Raw genomic sequence first — 19,163 nt, 5'->3', positions numbered from 1 at the left:
GTGTGGGTTTTCCTCTCCAAGAGGGAGAGGTTTTGGCCCTGGCAGAATGCCAACTTCTTGAGTTCTTGTCTCTTTGTTTTTGATAGCAGTTTGATGAAGTAAACACACACACTAATAATAAGAAGAAGATCAAGCTAAGATAAATTGTAAAAAGCACTTCACAAATTGTTATAAAGTCTAGAAGAATCTTACTAATGCTAACTGCCCTAGATTCTTCAACAAAGCCATGGGCCAATAGTGGAGATCCCACTAGACTAGTATAGAAGATTAACCCCCCATTTAAGGTGAGGGAACAAAACAACGGTCAAAGCTCTTGTTTTCCATGTCACCTAATAATCCATGCCAAAATGCCTAAATGAAAAACAAGCACAAGCATCCAATTGCACAATGAATAACATACCTTTTGGGTTAGATTTCCCACCTTCTAACATGTGCTCTTGACAAATGGGCATGGAAGCACACGACTAATGGAGGTGGTGGAGATAAAGTGGCACATCACATTGGCTACAAAGTGGCTGTCAGGGGCTGTGGGCTGCTGGCTGGAAGAGGATGATTAGGAGAAGAGCTCTCCTAGGGGTACCTACTTTTGGTGGGTAACAAACCTGTTTCTTACGTTTGAGGAAGACTAGCTCTTAGCCAAGTAGAAGCAGTTTTAGGATATACTCTAGGTTCTTGTTATGTGTGCATGTGTGTGTGTGTGTGTGTAGAGAAAGAGAGAGAGAGAGAGAGATTGAAAATATAACAAATTAGTGATTTAAACACAAAAAATGAAATATAGACAAAGATTCAATTTTGTAACTAAAACATTTACATGATGATGCAAATTCAATCATACATATAACTAGTACTACATCAATGATGATAAATTGACAACATAAAAAATAGATTGCAAAAGAATTGTTTTTTCTACATTTGAAGCTACCATTGTAGTCCCACTTCCAACAAATAAAATACTTGCAAAACTTGATGAGATTGAAGGAAGGGGGACGTTATCAATGTGGGCAATCCTCCCCTTACTTTTCCCTTTTCAAGCTGCTCTTGATTGAGCCATGACTGCTGTGATATGAAGAAAAAATAGACTGCTCTAAGAAAAACAAATTGCTGTAGCAAAAATAAAAACTATGGATGGCAAATTCAGTTACCAGCACTTTGAATCTCCTCTAAAACTGGTTAGTCTCCTTTACTTGCACTGCAAATCCTCCCACAACTCAAAAAACTCGATACAATGAGTGAAAAATAGGGGTGAAAACAAGTAGACACGTGTTGGAAAATCTGAAACAAGGTTGACACGAGAAAAACTCATGTCCCGCACACAGGACACGAGTCAAACTCGTGTTTGACATGTGTTAGGCTTGTGTTGTGTCCGACATGAAAGATATGAGGCGATTTTTTTTTTGGGGGGAGGGGATATGTTAGGTAACTTAACGTGGCACTATTCTTAACAAGATTAAGGTTTGATTGTCACCTTGATGCCTTTTCCCTTCTCAGGTTCAGATTGCATATTTGACAAACAGAGCGTTGTGATCTTGACTCCATGCTCTTGGAGTTAAAAAAAAGGCTAGGACACATCTCAGCAACCATTTCTACCCAACTTATTTTTCTTTGCTGCATTTATAAAATATAAAACACAACAAAAACACATTTTCTAGCTAGCGCATAATTTTCTAAAAGCTTGTAGGTCCTTGTCCCTTGGGATTTTGATTTGAAATTTACTTTCAAATACAATTTCCAGCTGTTAGAAATTACATACATTTGTTGGAGTAAATTTTTGGTTATTGACAATTCCCCTTTTGCTGTAAGTAGTTTCTAGATTGATGGGAACTTCATTTTACTTGCTTACTTAGGTTGCTGGGCTGTTTTTATTGTTACTAACTTGCTGCCCAACCTTCCTCACCCACAGATCTATTGATCTAGTGCATTTCCACACTTGTGGGTGGCTGCCAAGGGAACGTTTAGTTGTTGTTGGCTTTTTTATTATTTTTATTCTATCGAGTTTTGCAGTCCTGAAAATTGCAGGACAGTGATAGAGTTGTGCAATTTTAGCCACTTATCAAAAGGTAAATCAAGGAATTCATCTCATATTTGGTAAGGGCATCCATCACTCACCTTTTAGTGTTGTAAGAGTTGGATATATTAAAGTTTGAGTGATCTTTATTTTGCTGGTCTACGGTTTTTCTGCTGTTTATTTCATATTTCAGAACCAGTTATTAATTAATTAACTCTTACCTTCACCTTAGATATAACAACTAGTCACAGGTATAATGATTTTAGGTGAAGTTGTCGGTGTTTGCAGTAGGGGAGATTCCCTTAGCATTTAGTAGGAGTTGGCTTAAAGAATGAAGATTTGTGCTGAGGTGACAATGGACACTTAACCTGTTGGGTACCACCTTAGCACTCCCAGGACTTTGTCGAGAGTGCTAAATTGGGTGGTAACAGTACCTAAGAGGGAGTGAGAGTTTCCAGTTGTGCAATTTTTTGCAGCTTATCAAAATCCAATTCAAATCCAAAGGCACTATGGATAGAATGATGGTTTGGTTGGAGTTATTAGTTAGAGAATATTTGGATTAAAAGCTAGCCTGGATTTGGGGCAATACGTAACTCCTGCACATTGAAGCAGTTTCCGAATGTTATGTGCTTTGCTGGAATAAGAGTTTACATATGCATTCTATGTATCAAGGCTGTAGTTGTTTCTTATTTTGTACCTATCAAGACAGGATGGACAACCTCCACGAAGTTGTTGAACCATTGTATGTCCATGCCATGGTATGATATTGATGTTATTCTAACTTTTAGTAAACATTCTGAGGTAAAATAAGAGATGGGAATGATTTATTTTCTACTCTACCTTTTGTGTTTCCTTTTGTCATTCGTTATTTCTTTGCATAACGGTGTATTGTTGCAGTATATGCTATAAACAATATATCTCTCTAATTCCTCAAACAACACAAATAAAACTCTATCGCTGTAAAGGATAAAGATGTAAGCTGAACAACAATGGTGTTTTGCGAATTGTTTTTCTATGTGTTGTTATCCATATCGGGTTGCAATTTAGTAAATGGTGAAAATTCTGAACTACATACTCATTTCTAGATTAAAGCACTCACCGAATCTTTTTATGACTACCACATGTCATATATGGAAAGATTAAATAGGAAACTGAAATATGTTCTAATGCCTATAATGTTGTTAAGCTGAAAAGATGTTGCTGTTGTATAAATTGGTTTTCCACATGAGCATTTTTATTTTTATTTTTATTTTCTGGGAGCTTACTTTCAAAAGAAAGGGCCATTGTTCTATTAAAAGGAAAAAAAGATGTAATTTAGTATATGGTAAAAATTGAGATGCATTAATTTAATTATGAGAGACAAAAGTACTGATAAATCTTTGCTATTTCCACAGTATAAAATTGCAGGAGTTGCAGGCATTCAAGGATTATCTTGTTGTGTATGAGCGTGAAAATGGATTGGTTAAAGTAACTATCTATCACCTGCCACCTGCAGGAGAACCTATTAAAAGCCTTTCCAGTGGTCAGACTATTCAATTTATTGATCCCATCTATTCAGTATCACAAGTGGAATCGCAGTTCAATTCTCATATACTGAGATACGAGTATGGTTCACTGCATACACCTTCATCCATTTATGACTATGATATGAACATTGGGAAATCAGTTCTAAAGAAGGTTGAACCGGTATGTGTTTTATATCATGTATTTTTGATCATTGATAAGAATATGAAAAATCTTTTTATTTGTTCATTTTGTATTTAATATAATGCCAACTTTATTGAATTGCATGTTTGATGTTTTCATTAGTTTTCCTTGGTGCAATTTTCCTCTTTTGGTTTGTCATTATAGGGTTTAAATTCCTAACTTCCTGTCTAAGTTGACGTTAAGATAAAAGTTTTATCTTATATAGAGACAAGTGGATACAGTGTTGCGGGGGAGCGCCCCCCAATCTCGCTCCCAATCCACGCTCCGGGCGGGAGCGCGCTCCCGGAAAAGAATTTGCGCTCCCTGCCAAAACAGGGAGCGACCTCGGGAGCATCCAGTGTTGCGGGGGAGCGCCCCCCCCCCTCTCGAACTCGCTCCCGAATCGCGCTCCGGGCGGGAGCGGATTTGCGCTCCCTGGTCTGTTAGGGAGCGACACAGGGAGCGATCGCTCCGGCGCTCCCGGAGCGATTCGAGCCGGGCCGGGAGCGGTTCGGCGGAAAAAAAATCCGCTGGACCCGAAAAAAAAAAAAATTTAGAATTTTTTTTTAGTTTTATAAGCCCAATGGGCCAAAAAAAATTCATTATAACTTCATTGAGCTTGAGTTTGGAGCTGGAGCAAGAGCAAAGGAGCGAAGAGCAAGTGCTGAGGAGCGAGGAGCAAGTGCCAAGGAGCGAGGAGCAAGCCTGCAGAGGTAAGTAACTTAGTAATTTAGTTAGTTTAGCTGGTTAGGTAGTTAATTTAGTTAATTTAATTTAGTTGTTTGAGTTTAAAGATCATGTATTTAAATTAAATTAATAAATTAAATTAATTAATCCCAATAAATTAAATTAATTTGCAGATTCAAGAATCAAAACCCTACAAACATCAAACACCATGGACTTGGCTATATTTATTGGCATTTTCCTCTTCCTGGTCCCTTTTATGGTTATTATGGTGCTGGAGAGTAGGAAGCGAAGGGGGCCCCAAACTGAAGAGGGGGATGAAGAAGCTGGAGAAAGTCAAATGGGTGAAAACCCCAGTGAGGAGGCGCTGGAGGAGGGTGAACATGACCCTCAAAAAACTAAACAAGACCAAACTCCATTGTGGAAATATGTTCACAGGGCTGAAACAGGGAGAGGGGGTGGAACCACTAAATTTCATTGCCCCCATTGCAACACTGATTACACAGGTTCATACACCCGTGCTAGAAGACACCTCTGCGGGAAAAGGCCATGGGATGGAGAGAAACAAATAGGAATCAAAACTTGTACAACGGTGTCAACAACAGATAGAGCCAAATACATAAGGGAAGAGGAGGAAGCCCAATACAGAACAAAAAAATCAAGGGGTTTCTTTGAACCAAGCTCACAATCACAAAGAACTCCTTCAGCATCCTCCCAAGGCAGTGGATATGGACATGGAGGCACAGGGTCATCATCTTTAAGGCGTAGAACCATATCAGATTTCCTTGATGAGGGGTGTAGGAATGATGTGGATTCAAAAGTTTACAGGTTTCTCTATGCATGTGGGATACCATTCAATGTTCTACGCTCACCTTATTGGCACGAAATGGTTTCTGCCATAAATGATGCCCCTAAAGGATACAAGAGCCCTGGGTATGACAAGGCAAGAACCGTTGGCCTTGATCATGAAAAAGCAAAAATATCACATTCTTTGAATAAAATGGCAAGTTCTTGGATTGACAATGGGGTGTCCATTGTATCTGATGGATGGACAAATGTAAAAGGCAAGCCATTGATAAGTGTTCTTGCTGTGTCTGTTAGTGGTCCCATCTTTCTAGCTGCACATGATTACTCAGACAAGTTCAAGACCGCCATCAACATTGCAGAAGCATTACTTGAAACAATTGAGCGTATTGGCCCATACAATGTCATCCAAGTCATCACTGATAATGCTCCTAATTGTAAGGCAGCGGGAGCAATTATTGAGGATAAATACCCGAACATATTTTGGTCTGGATGTTTGGTTCACACATTGAACCTTCTGTTGCACGATATTGTCAAAAACAAAAATGAACAATACCAATGGATTGGTAATTTGTACAAGAAAGGAAAACAAATGATAAAATATATTACAAATCATAGCAATACCCATGGCCTTTTCCGCAGTCACTCGAGATTGGAGTTGCTGAAGATTGCGAAGACTAGATTTGGTAGCTATTACCTCACCTTCAGGCGCCTTTTGAAGGTAAGAGAGGCATTAGCTAGCATGGTATCAAGTCCACATTGGCAGGTGTTAAAGGAAAGGGCTACAAATGTAGCTGACATGGCAGGTTTTGAAATGGTGGAGGAGGCCGCTCTTGATGGGCAGTTTTGGACCACTGTGAGGCAGGTATTGGATTTCACCAAGCCAATTTATCACATGATTCGGTTTGCAGATACAGACAAACCAGTGATTGGCGAGGTGTATGAGCAAATGGATACCATGTTGGGGGAAATAAAAGACATTGTTCATAATAGAGATCCCAACTTGTACAAACTGATTCATGATTGTGTGTGTGAATGGTGGAATAGGCTTAACCTTCCACTACATTGCTTGGCATATATCCTTACGCCAAAATACTACTCTACATCTTGGTTGGGCCAACCTGCAGCAGGGGGTGGGGTTAGGACCAAACCCCATTTAGATCAAGAGGTAACTAAAGGATATTTGGAAGCATTAGAAAAGTTGGTACCTAACAGGGAGGAATGTGCAGCTGTGCGCCTTGAAATAGGCAGATACTTCAGTGGCACTGGTTTGTATGGTAACTTCCATGCAATGGACGACAAAGATAAATTTGATTCTCTCACATGGTGGGAAACATATGGCGGCCACGGACTTTTGCCAAAATTGGCAAAAAAAGTTCTTTCACAGGTTGTAAATTCTTCTTCTGCAGAGAGGTGTTGGAGCACCTACAGTTATATACATAATGTGAAAAGAAACAGACTCAATGAATACCGAGCAGAAAGCTTGGTTTATGTGCACTACAACTTGAGGTTGTTGAGTCATTACTGTGATCGGGCTAATGAGGATCCCACATATAAAATTTGGGACAATCACCTAGAGGATGACAATTTGGAGGATGGCATTGTACATATTGAAGAACTAGAAGAGGAACTTGTAAGGGATGAAAATGAAGCAGCAGCCATGCCACCTCCACCTCCACCTCCACCATCCAATAGCAGTGCTCGAGGTCCGAGTCTTGTTCCTTTGCTGTCGCCACCTCCATCTACACCCTCGCGTGGAGGTTCTAGTTCTGGTTGTCGGTCTGTGCGGGAGACTCCTAGAAGATCACCACGACCTACTTATACTCCTGGAGACTCTCGTGGCAAGGGCCACATGTAGATTTACAGTTTACTTGTATTTTTTAGTTTCTATTAGACTTTAGTTTTCATAACTGTTGAGTTTTGAGTCCTTGACTCTTGACTCTTGACTCTTTCATATCATTATGATAATTTTTTGTAAACATTATATCACTGTGACAATGAAAATTTGAAGTTTGAATTTGGGCCTTGGCAATTATAACTCATTGGTAATGATTGTGAATTATGAATATGATGCTTTGTGAAAGACTAAAGTTGTTTCATTTCATCTCATTATTCATGTTTCATTTTATAAATTTTTAACATTTCATATCATGTTAACAGTTAGAAGTTAGGACTTAGAAATATCTTCGATATTACTTCTTGTAATGGTTAAACTTAGCTTACAAGTACAACTTTGGTGATCAATGATGATAAATGTTATTGAATTTTCAATTCTGAAAGCTTGAAGTTGAAACTTTAATATTGAATTTGATGAATCATGATTTATAAGACTCAATATGTTGCAGTTGTAATATGTATTTTACTAACTTGTGGACATGGTTGATGACGATTATAATTTCTAGATGATTGATGTGATATGGTTCAATGATCAATCTATGTTTTTTTATGTTTTTTATGTCTAATTCATCATTCTACATGTTTTTGTTGACATATATGTATCAAAAATTAAAAAATATAAAAAATATATATATTTTTAAAAAATCGCTCCCGGATTCGCTCCCAAACCGGGAGCTTCTGAAAATGGTCGCTCCTGCTCCCGTTTTCGCTCCCGCTCCCGCTCCCAAGTAACATGGGGAGCGTCGCTTTCGTCGCTCTAGGAGCGAAAAATAAAGCCCGGGAGTGATCAGGGAGCGATCGCTCCCGATCGCTCCCAGGGTTTATTTTTCGCTCCTAGAGTGACGCGTGCTGAGGCCGGGAGCGAATATGGCGGGAAAAAATCCTTGCGGTAAAAAAAATAAAAATTTTAAGAAATGTTTTGTTATATAAAGGGAAGGAGGGCTTTTTGTAAGTCATTGTGACTTGAGAGAGCTAAGGAGAGCCAAGGAGCAGGGAGCTTGTGCCAAAGAGCGAGGAGGAGCGAGGAGCGAGCGCCGAGGAGCAAGGAGCAAGGAGTCTTGGATTTGAGGTAGGTTAGTAATTTACTCCTAATTTCTAGAATCTAAATAAATAAAATTAATAAATACATTTTTCTCATTCCCATTCCCATTCCCATTCCCATTCCATTTTATTAAATTTTGCAGATTCAAAACTACAAATTTCAAACATCATGGTTATATTTCTTGGCATTTTCTTCTTCTTGGTTCCTTTTCTGGTTATTATGGTGCTGGAGAGTACGAAAAGGAGGGTTCAAAATGAAGAAGTGGATGAAGAAGGGGGACAAAGTGGATTTGATGAAAACCCCGGTGAGGAGGAGCTGGAGGAGGGTTCAAAATGAAGAAGGGGATGAAGAAGGGGGACAAAGTGGATTTGATGAAAACCCCGGTGAGGAGGAGCTGAAGGAGGGTGAACATGATTCAATAGTTGAAAAAACTAAACGAGACCAAACCCCATTGTGGAAATATGTTAACAGGCCTGAAGCAGGGAAAGGGGGTGGAACCACTAAATTCATTGCCCCCATTGCAACAATAATTGCACAGTTTCATACATTCGTGCCAGAAAACACCTCTACGGGAAAAGGCCATGGGATGGAGATAAACAAATAGGAATCAAAACTTGTGCAGGTGTGTCAGCAACAGATAGAGCCAAATACATAAGGGAAGAGGAGGAAGCCCAATACAAATGTAAAAAATCAAGGGGTTTCTTTGAACCAAGCTCACAATCACAAGCACAAAGAACTCTTTCAACATCTTCCCAAGGCAGTGGATATGGAGGCATAGGGTCACCAGCTTTAAGGCATAGAACCATATCAGATTTCCTTGATGAAGGGTGTAGGAATGACGTGGATTCAAAAGTTTAGAAGTTTCTCTATGCATGTGGGATACCATTCAATGTTCTTCGCTCACCTTATTGGCACGAAATGGTTTCTGCCATAAATGATGCCCCTAAAGGATACAAGAGCCCTGGGTATGACAAGGCAAGAACTGTTGGACTTGATCATGAAAAAGCAAAAATATCACATTCTTTGAATAGAATAACAAGTTCTTGCACTGACCATGGGGTGTCCCTTGTATCTGATGGATGGACAAATGTAAAAGGCAAGCCATTGATAAGTGTTCTTGCTGTGTCTGTTAGTGGTGCCATCTTTCTAAATGCATATGAGTACTCAGAGAAGTTCAAGACCGGCGTCAACATTGCAAAAGCATTACTTGAAACAATTGACCGTATGGGGCCATACAGTGTCATCCAAGTCATCACTGATAATGCTCCTAATTGTAAGTCAGCGGGAGCAATTATTGAGGATAAATACCTCAACATATTTTGGTTTGGGTGTTTGGTTCACACATTGAACCTTTTGATGCATGATGTTGTTAAGAACAAAAATGAACAATACAAATGGATTGGTGATTTGTACAAGAAAGGCAAACAAATGATAAAATTTATTACAAATCATAGCAATACCCATGGCCTTTTCCGCAGTCACTCAAGATTGGAGTTGTTGAAGATTGCGAGGACTACATTTGGTAGCTATTACCTCACCTTCAGGCGCCTTTTGAAGGTAAGAGAGTCATTGGCTAGCATGGTATCAAGTCCACACTGGTAGGTATTAAAGGAAAGGGCTACAAATGCAGCTGACAGACGAGGTTTTGAACTAGTGGAGGAGGCCGCTCTTGATGGTATGTTTTGGGCAAGTGTGAGGCAAGTATTGGATTTCACCAAGCCCATTTATCACATGATTTAGTTTGCAGATACAGATAAACCAGTGATTGGCGAGGTGTATGAGCAGATGGATACCATGTTGGGGCAAATAAAAGATATTGTTCATAACAATGATCCCGACTTGTACAAACTGATTCACAGTTGTGTGTGTGTATGGTGGAATAAACTTAATCTTCCACTACATTGCTTGGTGTATATCCTTACGCCAAAATACTACTCTACATCTTGGTTGGGCCAACCTACACCAGGGGGTGGGGTTAGGACCAAACCCCATTTAGATGAAGAGGTATCTAGAGGATATTTGGATGCATTAGAAAAGTTGATACCTGACAGGGAGGAATGTGCTAGTGTGCGCCTTGAAATAGGCAGATACTTCAGTGGTACTGGTTTGTTTGGTACCTTCCATGCAATGGAAGACAGAGACAGATTTGATGCTCTCACATGGTGGGAATCATATGGCGGTCAATTTGGAGGATGGCACTATACATCTTGAAGAACTAGAAGAGGAACTTATAAGGGATGAAGATGAAGCAGCTGCAGCAACCATGCCACCTCCACCATCCAGTAGTAGTGCTCGAGTTCTGAGTCTTGTTCCTTTGTTGTTGCCACCTCCATCTACACCCTCACGTGGAGGGCATGTGCCTTCTAGTTTTGGTTATCAGTTTGTGCGGGAGACTCCTAGAAGACCACCACGACTTGGTCATACAGTAGACTCTCGTGGCAAGGGCCACATGCAGTAGTAGATAATAGATTTACAATTTACTTGTCTTTTCTAGTTTCTATTAGTTTTCATAACTGTTGAGTGTTGAGTCCTTGACTCTTGACACTTGACTCTTTCATGTCATAATGATATTTTTTGTAAACAATATATGACTGTGACAATGAAAGTTTGAAGTTGGAAATTATAACTCATTGGTAATGATTCTGAATTATGAATATGATGCTTCGTGAAAGACTAAAGTTGTTTCATTTCATTTCATAATTCATTTTATAACATTTCATTTCATTTTAACAGTTAGAAACTTATATATTATTTCTTGTAATGGTTAAACTTAGCTTACAAGTACAACTTTGGTGATCAATGATGATAAATGTTATATATTTAATTTTCAATTTTGAAAGCTTGAAGTTGAAACTTTAAGATTGAATTTGATGAATCATGATTCACGAGACTCAATATGTTGTAATATGTATGTTACTAACTTGTGGACGTGGCTGATGAAGATTATAACTTCTAGATGATTGATGTGATATGGTTCAATGATCAATCTATGTTTTCTTATGTTTTTTATATTTAATTCATCATTCTACATGTTTTTGTTGACATATATGTATCAAAATATAAAAAATAATATATATATATATATATATATATATATATATATATTAAAAAAATCGCTCTGAGATTTGCTCCCAAACCGGGAGCTTATGAAAATGTCGCTCCCGCTCCCGTTTTTGCTCCTGCTCCCTGCTTTTGCTCCCACTCCCAAGTAACATTGAGTGGATATCTTAATTTTACAAATATTGATACAAGCCCCAAATCTTTTAGGACACACATGGATTCAAGTTACAAGCCTGCACGGATATATAACAAGGAAATCTTCAAATTTTGAAAAGGGTTACTCTATAGTAAAAGGGATGACCACCTACATGTGAATGGTGGTTCAACTACATCCATGGGTGAATGTGCTAGTCCCACCTTCATGTAAAATAGTAAATACAAAATGCGAGGATGGGCAAAGAAAATTTGTATTGCTAGTTGTGATTAATACTAAAATAATTGAATATCATATTTAATAGTTTTTCTTATAGCAATCATAACATGTAAACATTTCTTAAAATATATTTATAGTCTTTTGTCAATTCCTTAAACAATTGGAAAGATCTTAGGCACATTGGTTGCATGCTTTACCGATTCTTATACCAAAGAAACAGGGTAAAAACATGTTGTCATTTTAGCACATTAACACTTTTTCACTCTATTGAATACATTTTTTCAAAGTTCCAAGAAAGCAATTGTACCCAAATTTTCAAAGGGTCAGGATCATCAACGATCAACTTTTTGAGTGATCGTAGATCCATTATGCAAATTTGTAATGTAAATATTCTAGTAAGACTGTGTATGCATGTAACAACCTAGGCAAGCCTATTATTTTGGTGACGAATTTCACCGTAGGAGGTTTTTTGTCTCACTGATTATTTGTGTTTCTAGACATAGATGATCGACAAAGTTTTTCCCTCCACTCTCACCCCAAAGCTAGAGTGGAATTTATTGTCAAAGTCTTAGGTAAGTCTTAGTGTTTTAGTCGAGTGTTCTATAAAAGTGATTTGGGAATAATTTAAGTTCTTTGGCTAAATTATTTTATTACAAGTCATTTGGTTTACTAGATCATATTGTGTGCGTGTTGCAAAATTGGGTAAGTTTTATGAGGGTCTATAACAAACAGTTATTCCCCCTTTAAGGGTTGAAATATTGTAAAATCTTATGTAAAAAATATTTTAGTGCATGGTCCCTCATACTTAGACACCATGGCTAAAATATTTGAGGGTGGAAAAATAATTAATCCCCTCAAGTGTCAATTAATTAATTTTTTTGGCAAAATTAAAATTAAATCAAGTCAAAAAAATTAAAATGTTAGAGAAATTAAATTCTCCAAGTGGAAAAATTCGTGGGTCTTAAAGAAATTAATTTTTGGGGGTCTCCCACCAAGGGAATATTGGAAATTTCAAGAAAAATTGGACTCTTTGACTTTGGTAGTTAAGTCAAAGTCATTTTTTTGAGGAAATTAGCTTAAAATAATTATTTTTGAGCTAATAAAAAATGGTTTTAATGAGAAATTCGAAATTTTTTCAAAAATAATTATTATGATAACAAAGTTTAAAAGATCATCAAATATTTATCAACGGTCGAGATTATTTTGACGGGGATGAAGCCAACTAGCCGTTATTTTTCACTTGGAGAAATTTCTCTATAAATAAAAGACTTTTTGCTTCTATTTTCATCTGGATCTTGAACTCTACTCTAATGTAACATTGTAAAATTTGGTATAAAGCCACTGTCTCGTTGGGATTGTTTTGATCATCATAATAAAAGACTTTGGTATGCAGTTCATGGTGTCTTTGTCTCGCTAATTTGTGGTATGTGCTAGGTATGTACATTCCTATATTGTGCTTTAAATATTAATTAAATCATTATTTCATTGTAGCTGATAGGAACATTCTATTGGTAAGTTTTGGGCTTATTTTAGGTGATCTGATTCATTGTATACTCTAACAGTTTCTTCTTGAGAAAATATTTAGAGTTTGCAGGTTCTTCAGTCATTGGGCTCCAAGTTCGCAAACTTTGGGCACAGGCTAACTATGTTTGGATTCTGAATATTTTATGTGATTTTCTAACTTCGCTAAGGCTGTGGTTTAACATTTATTTTTCAAAATACATCTAGCCATTGTCAAGATCTATAAAAATTCTATTTTTCAAAATTCTTTTGAACATTGTAACTTGTATATTTTGTATTGATAATTTTTGTAAATTATTTTATTTTCTAACCCTTGTTTTGCGGCTGGGTCTTTGATAAATTTGAGTTTTTGTATATATTGGGGTTTTGAACAATTGTAAATTTATTTGTACAGGTGAGATCAAAGAAAATTTGTTGGATTAGAGCTAGATCTAGGCCCTTGAGGGTAAGATTTAGCCTCTACAATTTTTGCAATGCTAGCAACTGAAGAATTTTGCCATAAAATTGAAGATTTGTAGCAAATTCAAATTTTGCACAAGGGTTTCATTTTTTCTCAGGCCTCTAGCCCCAACGTCCTCCTCTAGGCTAATCGTCTAGCCCTCTAAGCCCCCAATGTCACTTCTTTGTGGTCCCTTTCGGCATGCGGCTCGCTCTTAGCGCAACCGTCTAGCCCCTTTAGGGCCTCAACCTGCCTTCTTGGCTCTTTCTGTGGGCTCCCAACACTTCCTCTCCCCTCGACCTTCTTCCCTTAGCCCTTCGCTGCCTCCTTTAGTCCCTCGACCCCTTCATTTATGCCTGTCGCAACCCTGTTTAGACCTCTTGGCCCTTTGTCCAACCATTGCAACCTAGCTCTGGACTTGAAGGCCCTTTTCTTTGATCCGCTGCCCCTTCTAGCCTTTCACGTCAAGGCTAGAAACCTCTTTGTTAACCCTCTTTCCCTCATTCGTCACTATAATTAATCTCTAAATTTTTTGAAATTGATCCTTGGTGGTTTTGCAGAGAAATTAGGTCACATATTGGTGTTTTTAGGTGCCCTAATCATTGGAGAAAATTTTGGCAAGTGGGTAGTTCTTTCAAGGCCCCAAGGCCTAAGGGTTTGGCCTCTAACCCTCATTATTCTTCACTGTTTGCTACAAGAGTCCTATCTCTTTCTAACATTGATAAACATATTCATGAAAATGCTCTAAAATTAATCCATAAGTGTTGTAACACATTGGCTAATCATTGGAAAAATTGATAAGGGCTTCTTAGCTTGTTTCATGAGAAGTGAATGACTGTCATAGACATTTTGAAGTCTGATACATATAGCAGTGGCTGAAGCATTTTTCATGAGTTACATTATATATTAATTGCTCTCATCTAAGTCAAGGGAAAATTGATAGTTTTGGCACTGTTTCGAGTTTTGAGTACAAGTAATCTTTTGCTGTCATAAAATTCATTTGTTGCTTATCATAAGTGCTTTCTCTTACTGCTCTATTGCTCATAATTAGAAGCATTGTTTCCAATTTAGTGGCTAAATGATTTGACGATTATTGCTAAGAAAAGGACTAACACTTGTGGTTTCATTGTGAGTTTCAAAGTTCTCATAATCTCACATCTAATAAATTCACTCACTCAAGCACTTAATCCATAATTGTATCTCTTAAGTGAATTTGTGAATGTGGCCATTCTTGATTAGAAGCATCTCATAGTAACCATTTTATTGTTGACTAATCATTGAAGAATATTGGTTAAGAGCATTTCTAATCTTATTGGCATAGCACTAATTGTGCATCATTGAATAATTTATGATCTTGAGGTTCTAAGAATCTAATTGGGTGTGATGCAATAGCAATATCCTGACATCTAAGTGATCTTTGTTTAAAGGCTTCTAATCTAAATTGGTGATTAGGTAACATTGATCATATCTTGAATGATTGAATAATATTATCATTTATCTCTTTGAAATATCTTGGAAGCTTTTAATTGAAGCAAGAGCACCTACTCTAGAGACTAGCCTCAAAATAGTTAAGGGAAATGATACACCTAGAATAGGCATATAACTTAAAATTAACCAAGATTTTACATCACACCTAGATCTTAGGATTTGCATAGCACATATTATAGTTCAACATTCAAGTAACGATTGTCCATCCGGTTACTTGGCACCTAATTAATAATAATCAAGAAGTTGACTCCATAAGGCATTGGTCTCACGTTAAAATCTAATCTAATCGTTAAATCTTGCTAAAATTAACCAAGTAGCTAGGCCATTTAATCGTGTCTCCTAGACTCGTTGGTTGCCAACTTGTCCTTCATCTTCACATTTCCATAGGGACTACCCCCCATAGCCTGCTGTTGGGAGACAACTAGAACGGAGTGGGCGGGGATCAGAGTGACAACCCTCGCCCTGAGTCATTGTCGCAGTGCCTGTACAATCTGAGCGGCAACACACTCTATGCTAAGGTTCCCAAATATTCTTATTGTAAACCTTTTAATCACCTTTGTTGTGGTTATCCTCTAATGGAATTTTATCAATTAGGTGTTTCTGTCATCAAATGGACAGTTCATTGACACACCATACCACCTTACAGGGGGGATCTATTTTTTGTCTTGTTAGTTTCTGAAGTCCATTATTTCATTATCTTTAGAAAGCTTATTTTAGCAGAGTAGAGGAATTTGAGCTCAATGCACACATTTGTAAAATAGATTGAATATCAATAAAATTGAATGTCCTTTAGAATTGAATTTCATTTAATTGAATTTTCTCGTAATACTAAAATCAAAAGCAAATGCTGGACATAATCCTTTGGGATTTTTGTCCTAAAAGAAAACTATACACAAATAAATTAGCAAGATGAATTGACCCTTGGGTAATGAAATGCAGGGTCATTTCTTATATTAATTTGATCCCTCATTAATGAAATTTACAATTTGGGAGTTCCCCACCCTGTTCTGACATGGTATCACAGTTCAGGATTTCTGATCATTTGTCCCGCTATAAATCCTTTATATCACCTACTCAGAAATGTTGTTGGCCCTCTATTTGTCACATCGAAGGTCTAAGAGGCAAAGAATAGGCAGAGTCCCTTCATATTCTCTCCACGAGCTGTAGCACTTGGCTCATTATCTCCTCTTTGAAACCTTGGCTCTTTGTTTCCATCCTCATTGTTGTTGGTTGAAAGCATCATCCTCATCACCCTCAGCAGAATTTGCTCTGACCTCTCCATAGTTCTTCTCTAAAGTAGCCAATTCCTCATGAGCTTCCAAGAAGTCCCCTTCCTCCATACCCTCACCCACCTACTAGTGAAACTCAACCTTTTGATTAGTTTTCTGTTTCAACCTCCTTTGTATTTTGTGTAGACGTCTTCACATACGTCTTCACGAATCTCTCTCGTCTTTCTTTGCTTTCTTTGCTTGGTTTTGTGATTTCTTTGTGCACTTGATCGAGCTTCCTTTAATTTGCACGAAAATGATAAATGGCGATTATTTGATTCAATGAGTGCGTGCGGGTTGTTTGGTTTACTGCGAGTTACCACTTTGGGCCCTTAATTTGCTTCTCTGTTTGTTCGAAGCCCTACTGAAATTGTGCCATGAAATCATGTCAGTTTGGTTGATTAATTGCTTTATATTATCCAACGGCTCTCTCTAGGTGAGCTTTCTTGGTGTCCATGGGGAACATTCCTTTGGTGTGAGTGTTGGATGCAATTGCAACTTATTCATTTTTGCGATGAGGTATTACAATATTGATAGATTGAATCTGATCTTAAGGCAATGTTCGTGGTTGGTGTTGCAAAGAAAATATATCATCTCAAAAAGTTGATAATGAGAAGTGAGTGCCAAAAGGGGCATCCGAATTTCCAGGGAAACATGATGATGCTTGTCTTTAAATGACACTGCCCTACATTCCAGTTTTAGAATTGTTCCTCTTCTCTTATGCAGTGGACATAATGCATCCTTGCAGCTGCTTTGGACTATATTGCTTTCCTTTATTTAGGATTTTTTTTCGGAAAATAATCATAGATCACAAGCAAGAGGTATTGTGAAGATGCATTCTCTTATCTCCATCGTTGGCATGGTGCTGACTGGTAAGGAGAACTCTAGAGAATGGTCCAGAAAGATCAAGCACACTCATTTTTAATGACTTTGTTAAGGCATCTATGAAGGAGAGGAGGACAATGCACCTACCAACCCACATTAGATAAGGAGCTAGCCATTTGCGAAAACAAGGACAACAAAACCTATGCGTTGATTGCTGCTTCTGTAAGTGAAGAGGTGAGCCATCATTTAGTTCCATTACAAGTTCTTATGGTACATTAGAGCTTGTCCAATTGATGGTCAAACTCTTCAACCTTGAGTTGAAAGATGACAATCCCCTAGCCCTAGCCTTTGAAATTAGAGCCATCATGCATGATGTAGATTCCATTAGATTGAAGATGGACATTCCTCTCAGAACCTTCGTCAAAATCCTCTACCCTACATACTCTCATTATCTTGAATCCTTGCAAGATAGTGAGCAACTCAAGTCCATTACATTTGACTCTCTAGCAGAGATTATTGCAGAACGAGAGAAATATTTCAGGGAGAGGAAGACAATTTTGTCCCCTAAAGAAGCAGTGTCCAGAAGAGGACGTGGAAGAAGGAATTTCTGAGGCAGGGGGGTAAACACCAGAAAGGATTAAGACCTGATCTTCACTGTAGTCATTGCGGCAAAGATGGACATGATGCATCAACATGCAAAATTCCCTGGGAGAGAATCAAGGAGAATAGAAACTAGAAAGACGAAGGTAAAATACTAGATTTGACAAAATGTAAAGCTCCTTTATCTACCCATTATATTTTTGCTCATTAAAATATTGGAGTAATTGAAGATTTGTTTCATAATAAATTTGCTTGTTGGAGAGACGACTGCTTGATATAGGTCCAACATGCCACATGACCTTTCAGAGAGACTTCTTTGAAGACTTTAGTGACAATGTAGATGGAGATATGCATTTTGTAGAGAAATCAAGTCTCAGGCGCTCATGACATGGCACCATCATGCTTAAATTTCCCGGATTCCCTGATTTTCTTCTAGATGATGTACTCTACCTTCCACAAATGCGAAGACATCTACTGTCCCTTTTTCACACTTGCCAGCAAGGCCACTCTATTCATATATTTGGTGGCAAAGTAGAAATAAGGAAAGCATCTAACTACATGGTTGTCATGACTGGAGTGGAGGATGAAATATTGCTGAAGCAGAAGGCGACATCTGCTCATACACACAATTTTGCATACATCTGTCATCATGACGAAGGTACATTGCCATCTAGTCTTGTATGGCATGCTAGATTTGGATATATTAATTATGACAACCTTCATTTATTGAAAAAGAATAGTGTTTTTGGTTTGTCTACCATTCGTAGGAAACTAACGCAATGTGATGCTTGTATCCTTGGAATGTATAGCAAACAATTTTTTAAAGATTCCACTTCAAGAGTGTGTAAAGCAATTGGATTGATACATTTTGATTTGTGTGGAGCTATGCCTATTCCTTTTGCTAATGGTTATAAATATATGATGACTTTTATTGATGATTACACCAGAACATGACTTGTTAAAAAATAAATATCGAGTTTTTGAAACTTTCAGAAATTTTTGTGTGGATTCAAAATGAAGCACAATCACATATTGGCTCCCTTCGTACGAATAATGGAAGAGAATATACCTCTAGTTGATCTGAAAACTATCTTTGCCAATATGGGATTCAACATCAAACCATGGTTCAATAAAATCCTCAACAAAATGGTGTAGTTGAAAGAATGAACAGGACTATATTGAATATGGTTCGTTCAATGATGCTTTTAAAGAAATGTAAAGTTGATGTTTTGGGTTGATGCGGTTCTATGTGCAATGCATGTGAAAAATAGATGTCCATCTCATGCACTTAGAAATGAGACTGCTTACGAAATGTGGTGTGACTCCATTACTTCTATAAACCATCTCAAGTTCCTTGTTTTTTCCTGTTATGCCTTGATTACCAAGGAACAAAGAAGCAAGCTTGATGCAAGGAGTTAGGACTGCTTCTTCTTTGGGTATTTAGATTGCAACAAGGCATATCGTCTTTACGA

The 19,163-nt window shown here is 37.8% G+C and overlaps 1 protein-coding gene across 2 annotated transcripts in view; it reads left to right on the top strand.

The window, feature by feature from the left end:
- Nucleotides 1-19,163, top strand: part of LOC149208346 (uncharacterized) — a 386,202-nt gene that overhangs the window by 207,154 nt on the left and 159,885 nt on the right. For both annotated transcript variants that reach the window (XR_016252738.1, XM_089396020.1), the window contains exon 5: nt 3,400-3,691. Coding sequence is in view for 1 of the 2 variants with exons in the window: in XM_089396020.1 (XP_089252146.1) it covers nt 3,400-3,691 (292 nt within the window). In the remaining variant the exon portion in view is untranslated. The remainder of the gene's footprint in view (nt 1-3,399; nt 3,692-19,163) is intronic.

The sequence above is a fragment of the Pinus tabuliformis genome, chromosome 1_2 (genome assembly GCF_031772625.1).
Source record: "Pinus tabuliformis cultivar Carrire ecotype Pingquan chromosome 1_2, CPIR1, whole genome shotgun sequence".
Lineage (NCBI taxonomy): Eukaryota > Viridiplantae > Streptophyta > Pinopsida > Pinales > Pinaceae > Pinus > Pinus tabuliformis.
This window is presented reverse-complemented; position numbering and strand designations above follow the sequence as displayed.